This window comes from Myxocyprinus asiaticus, chromosome 34, assembly GCF_019703515.2.
Source record: "Myxocyprinus asiaticus isolate MX2 ecotype Aquarium Trade chromosome 34, UBuf_Myxa_2, whole genome shotgun sequence".
In the NCBI taxonomy this organism is placed as follows: Eukaryota; Metazoa; Chordata; class Actinopteri; order Cypriniformes; family Catostomidae; genus Myxocyprinus; species Myxocyprinus asiaticus.
In genome coordinates, this window is record NC_059377.1 from 43,550,059 (window position 1) to 43,557,000 (window position 6,942).

The window sequence follows — 6,942 nt, forward strand, 5'->3', positions numbered from 1 at the left end:
ACACATAATCTCCAGAGTGACGAATGGAAACTCAAATGGTACATTCAGACACTGATACTGGTTCAAAATAACATTTATTCATCTCATATAATTATTACAAATACAATTTATGAATGAAACAAACATACAGATATAAGAATAATGAAGGAGTAAGACATAAAAATAAGTTTCTGTTTGTAAAATTAAGATATATCATGTTAATCAAGCCCAACCACCAGGACGCTTTTAACCCTTTAAGCTCTGAAGGTGCTTTTAAAGATTTCCTGTTTCAGTGGCATACACAAAGTTAAAGGCTTATAACTCGACAAAAAACAAACAAACAAGGAGGGTCAAGTGTTTGGTATCATTGTAAAGAAAACTTTTCATTTGATATAGATTATGATACATTCTGAGACTCTCAGCCAAAGAAACTGCTGAAAAACCATTAAAAAAAATGCACTTTTTTTAAAAAAAATTATTATTTGACATTATATATCTCTGGGTATAAATAAGGTGGCTCCGAAAAACTGATTTTGTTTTGTTTCCAACCATGTCTACTGTATCTGAGAAAACATTTGTGTTGATACGACAAAGCAATCAAAAGTTATAACATTACAAAATATAATTTATCATAGTGTCCAAAAACGTCTCCAAACAAATAAAACATAATAATTGTACATAAGAACTAATTACACATGCGAACACAACAATAACTAAAGGTTTGCATAGCATGCAGACATGATTTTAGTAATGAGATTTCACAGAATGAGTTTCATTCTGTGTCATTTGAGTCATCATTGAGTCTGTGTCATGTATTTGGCGCCATCTCCTGGTGGTCATATGTAACATTGTGCTTCATGTGGATTATCTAATGACCTATGCATCTGATTATCTTGTGTGTGGACTCGTTTGAAAGATAATCACCTCCTCTAAGTAATGATATATGATATTTCGTGAAGTTTTAAGCGAAAATGCAGCATATATGCAACACCAACATAATTATCAAAGACATACACTTCGCTATTACTCGCTATATTTTTGTCTGTAAGTAAAACAAATAGGCTCGTTGTATTTTACTCTTCGAGAGCTTTCCAACAACATATGACACATGACTATTTGATCAGTTTGATGTTTCTACTAATTACAATAATATCTACAGTGCAATTTTTTATATAAATTATCAAAATGGAAAACTTCTGATTTGTCTGAAAATTTCAAAGCACTTGTTCAGTTTTGGTCATAATGTCTACATGCAGTTTGAAGTAGAGCTTCTAATCTTTCAAACGATACCTATTTTGTGTTGCTCAAGACTGTAGTTATTAATATTTTGACAATTATATTTTTTTATCGCAGGCCCATCTGAGCTTAAAGGGTTAAACAAGTTTCCCTATAAACATATGATGGTTATACAGTATATAACACCATTAAGAATATATTTCTAAAACAATAAATTGTCTAACTTTTTGTTCTTGTTATACAGAGAAAAGCCTCTACAAAACAAATAAAACAAAATGTACAAACAAATAAAACAAAACCTCATACTGAACATCACTGAATCTGTCACAGTGAAATCCTATTAAAATGTTTAAAGCTGAAGTGTGTAATTTCTGCACCACCTAACGGAGTTGAAAATATAAACATTGTTTTCAAACAGCTTTCCACGTCTCCTGTTGAACGAACAAACAATTAGTCTCTATATGACCGCCCCCAACTCATGCCATTGGCTGATTCAGTGCTGTTGTGTCGGGCTGGATGGGTCACTCAAAACAAACCAACCTAGTCTCTATAGAACAAGCATTACTACAACAAAATATTTGCAAACATTTTTATTTTTATTTTACGTGCCACGTTCCATATTTCATCACAGTTTCCTGCTGAAATGAACACTAGAGGTGCTACAACAGCATTTTATTCACTTTCACACAAATAACAAGTTTTTTTCCCACACTTTTACTCACACACTGCTATGTTATGATATTGAAACACTTTTACTATAACGCATAATTTGAAAAACGATGCATTTTAATGCTTGTATAGCAGACCCACCTACATTTACATACTTATTTCAATGTAATTAGCTTGCGCGGTGGCTGGCCTGATGGAACATTGGACTTTAGACATGGAAGACTGCGGTTTGAGACCAGCCAAGCATGCAAGCTGACATGTGAGACAAAAGTGTCATAGAAGTGACACAAAATGGCGTGGTTCCTTCAGAAATTTACTTTTTATTTCGTATTTGCTTTAAGGACACTATCTGTTAGGTTTAGGGTAAGGATGGCGGTTTTGTTTACCTCTTAAATGCTTTTATGACTCTATTGATTAGGTTTAGGTTGAAGTTTTAGGTTAGGGAGGTACTTTTTACTCATTAAAACCTCCATCTAATATTCACCTTAAAAACCTTGTCTGATTTCACTCGCTTTTGGCGCCCCCGCTGGACATTTCACTGGGAAACTACAGCAAAACGTGTAAAACAGCACGTAATTATGTTTGCCATGGTCAAATAATGTTCATGAGATCAGGCTGAAACAAACAGAGGAATTTTAATAGCACCACAGAGACACCCCTGGAGTTCGCTAGTTCGCTAGTTCGAATCCCAGGGCGTGCTGAGTGACTCCAGCCAGGTCTCCTAAGCAACCAAATTGGCCCGGTTGCTAGGGAGGGTAGAGTCACATGGGGTAACCTCCTCGTGGTCGCTATAATGTGGTTTGTTCTCGGTGGGGCGCATGGTGAGTTGAGCGTGGATGCCGTGGTGGATGGCGTGAAGCCTCCACACGCGCTATGTCTCCGCAGTAACGCGCTCAACAAGCCACGTGATAAGATGCGCAGATTGACAGTCTCAGACGCGGAGGCAACTGAGATTCGTCCTCCGCCACCCGGACTGAGGCGAATCACTATGTGACCACGAGGACTTAGAGCGCATCGGGAACTGGGCATTCCAAAATTGGGAGAAAAATGGGAAAAATCAAAAAAAAAAAAAAAAGAAAGAAATAAAAATTGCACCACAGAGACACAGTGTTTACAGTTTTCCAGAAAATTCACCTATGATTGGCTTACTTACAATTGTCCCTGCATTTTGTGATAGAAGAAAGTATTTTAACCCCTTAAACTCTGGTGCAATTTTGGGCTGCCACCCACAATTTATCACACTCAAATTTAAAAGCTCACCATTCACACATACTGTGGACTAATTGCAAAAAATTGAACCGCCCAAATAAAAAAAGACTCCAATTATTCATAAATATTATTGTATGTGTTTAGAATCTTATGATAAACAGAATATATAAAAAAAACAAAAAAAAACATGTCATTTGTAAACATGTGATTCTGGTTCTGATCTCACTTTGAAAAGTCTAATTTTATTCCACTAGATGGCAGCAAGTACTATGAAAATTTATGTTTTCTCTCTCACATTCCATCACAATATACAGATCTGAAATGTAGGTGGCGCTCTAACTCATTTTATCCCTCACAGATGTGCTCGTCCATAGACATTCAGTCTAATTTTCAGTTCAAGCACCACCCTCATTATTTCATTGAATATCTCGGCCTCTGAGTGGACTAGAAGATCAATCTCAATCTGTCATTAGAAAGCTGAGATCCTCCCCTTTGCGAGGATGTATAACATTTTATCATCAATAGTCAAAAACATATTTTTCTGATGATTTGTTTAGCATGCTTTTCCTTCTGGATGCATATTTTATTCTGGATATCTAAGATATAACATTGGATTATTCACACAAGAAAGTTCACAGACAAGTAAACAATGGCTAATTTTTTAAAGAACTCACTAAGATAAAAGCAGATATAAAGTTTTTAGCTATTTGGGGTTTATAGCAGCAGTTATCAGAGCCTAAAAGAGACATTTGTATTTGATGACTTACAGAAATCATATTTCACTTTGTGATTTTTTTGAAAATCTTTTAAACTGTGATATTAGGGCAACAAAATTTACTGTAAAGTCACATTACTGAAAGAGAGCTTTCATTTGATATATGACTTGTCCATTTATGTGCTATGTGAAGGACTTTTATTTTTATATAAATATTTCTACCCCATTACCTCTGGGGGGCGCTAATTTTCAGCGCGAATGTTTTGAGGTCTTATTTTGTTATTTTAAGTAACATCCCTGAAAAGTTCAGATTCGAAGCTTTGCAATTATACCTCATATGCCTGACTTATGTATACAGAGAATTTAAAATTTTAAGCGTAAAATTTTATCGCGATATAGCGCCCATAGAGTTAAAGGTTTTTTTTTTTAAGGAATATTCTGGGTTCAATACAAGTTCAGCTCAGTCGACAGCATTTGTGGCATAATGTTGATTACCCTCAAATTAATGTCAACTCGTTCCTCCTTTTCTTTAAAAAAGCACAAATCTGTGTTCCAGTGAGACACTTACAATGGAAGTCAATGGGGTCAATCTGTAAACATTAAAATACTGTTTCAAAATTATAGACACAAGACAGAAACAATATGTGTGTAAACATGATTTTACTGTGAGAAAATCACTTACTAACCACATCTGTGGAAAGTTAGAGACAATTTTACAACTTCATTGCCATGATGACGTAATGTCGACAAACCCTAAAACCATAAAATGGTTTAAGCAATTTTACAGCTTAAATAATCCACAAGTTTTTTTTACAGAAGAATTAATGTAAGTGCTTTTATAAAATTAGAAGCTTCACATTTCTGTGTTTAAACCCTCCAAAAATTGGCTCCATTGACTTATATTGTAAGTGTCTCACTGGAACACAGATTTGTGCTTTTTTAAAGAAAAGGAGGAACGAGTCGAAATGAATTTTTGTGCTAATCAACATTATGACACAAATGCCGTCGATTGAGCATAATTTGTATTGAACCTGAAATATTCCTTTAACACCTAAAAAGTTACATATTTCAGATTTAATATTAAAGCAGGTATATTTATTACAAACTCCTGCAGTTCCTTTATGAACCTCTAGGGTTCACTGTTGCTCTGCTGTATTCACTTCTCTGCACATCACACTATGATTCTGCCAATTAATAAATCAAGAAATGTGATTGGTCACATCAGCTGTAGGGAGGGACTTTGTGCGCTGTCGGTCAGTGGTGTCGTCAGTCGGGTCGGGTCTGGACTGGACGCAGGATATGGACCTCTCGATGGCCAGTGTGTGTGAGTCTGTTCCAAACACATCAGCAGGAGAGCCCAGAGCTGCACACACAACCAAACCAACACCATCACTGACACAACAACAAACATTAATCAAATAAAAACTTCAAACAGTAAGAATTCACTGGCACACAAACACACTGGGTCAACTTTAAATTGGCAGGAAATCCTTACAAATATTTTTCATGGAATACATAGTTTACCATTCAGCAAATTACCATTATTTATTATAGTGACAATAAACCTGAAAGAAAGAAATTAAAGCAAAATGACAAATCCCATATTAATTAATTATGAATTTACTAGTACCTATGGTATTTTTGGTGGAAACTATGGTTACCGTGTTAGAAGAGAAAAACAACAAAATAATTGGCAAAAATGTTGTCTAATTTTTTTTTATTGAATTTTAAATGGACTTTATATTTGAAATTAATTACATAATACACTCACAGGTATCAGGTGAGTCTCCACCCTTTGAGCTGTGAGTGACAGGACTCAGCTCCGCCCTCTCAGTATCTGACAACACCGACCACTGACATGGAGGTGGGGCTGGCAGAGTAGGGGAGGAGTCTCCTGTGGAAAAGTCTGTGATGATATCCAGAGGAGGAGGAGCTTAACAAAAGACAACAGAAATGATGAGCACATGGCTGTATTTGGAGAAGCATACTATCATACCATTCCTGTAGTGTGCAGTATGTATAAAGTTTGTAGTATAGTATGTATAAATTGTGTAGTATAATATGTAAAAAGTGTGCAGTATGTGTAAAGTGTGCAGTATGTATAAAGTGTGCATATGCACACTAGATGCCATATACCCGCGATATGCCCGCGAGACGGGCGGCGTCTGTTTCCTTCAGAGGGCTCCATGCCAGAGCCAGGCCACAGGAGCGGGCTGGGGCGGAGCCGATTTTATTGCTGCTGAAGGATGACGCCCTTGGCGACAAGCAGACAGGGTGCGGGGTCTTAAGCCGCGCTGGGGCAGGATATGTTGTAAGGCCTCCGTCTACTTTTTCACCGCCGAAAACTGCTGGGCAAAGTCCTCAATGGTGTCGCAAAACAGGCCCACCTGGGAAATGGGGGCATCAAGGAACCGTGCCTTGTCAGCCTCTCCCATCTCGACCAAGTTGAACTAAAGGTGGTGCTCCTGGACCACCAGGGTGGACATCGCCTGCCCGAGAGGCCGCGCCATGACCATCGTCACCCGGAGAGCAAGGTCGGTTGCTGAGCACAGTTCCTGCATCAATCCCAGGACAGAACTACCCTCGTGCAGTTCTTTTAGCGCCTTGGCTTGGTGTACTTGCAGGAGAGCCATGGCGTGCAGGGCGGAGGCGGCTTGTCCAGCGGCACCGTAGGCCTTACGGTGGGATATCATAAACCTATGTGCCTTATCCACCTAGGGGATCATCGAATACCCCCTTGCCGCTCCGCCATCGAGGGTAGTGAGAGCGGGGGAGCTGAAAGATCGGGACCGGGCAGTAAAAGGTGCCTCCCACGATCTTGTCAGCTCCTCATGCACTTCCGGGAAGAAAGGAATGGGGGCCGCGAGGGTTCAGGGGGGAGTGGAGAGTCCCACTCTAGCCCGATGCTCGCGGCCGCCCGGGAAAGCATGTCCATCATTTCCGCATCAGCCTGGGACTGGGCGACCATACCCGAAGGGTGAATCCCAGTCAAAGCCTCCACGTCTGACAGGACGAGCCTGCTCTCCGATGCTGCGTTCAATAACTCATCCACTTCCCGGGCTCTGAACGAGAGGTCAAACTCACCCTGAGACGAGCCAGTGAACTCCACGTTGGCAGTGCCCAGACACGTAAGA

General features: G+C 39.0%; 1 protein-coding gene across 1 annotated transcript in view; it reads right to left on the reverse strand.

The window, feature by feature from the left end:
* Nucleotides 1-62: 62 nt before the first annotated feature.
* The window catches only part of LOC127425126 (F-actin-uncapping protein LRRC16A-like), a 43,480-nt gene continuing 36,600 nt past the window's right edge, over nt 63-6,942 (reverse strand). Inside the window, exons 36-37 of the mRNA XM_051670790.1 lie at nt 5,580-5,741; nt 63-5,171 (exon numbers count right to left, since the gene is read on the reverse strand). Coding sequence (XP_051526750.1) covers nt 5,008-5,171; nt 5,580-5,741 — 326 coding nt within the window. The 3' untranslated portion in view covers nt 63-5,007. The remainder of the gene's footprint in view (nt 5,172-5,579; nt 5,742-6,942) is intronic.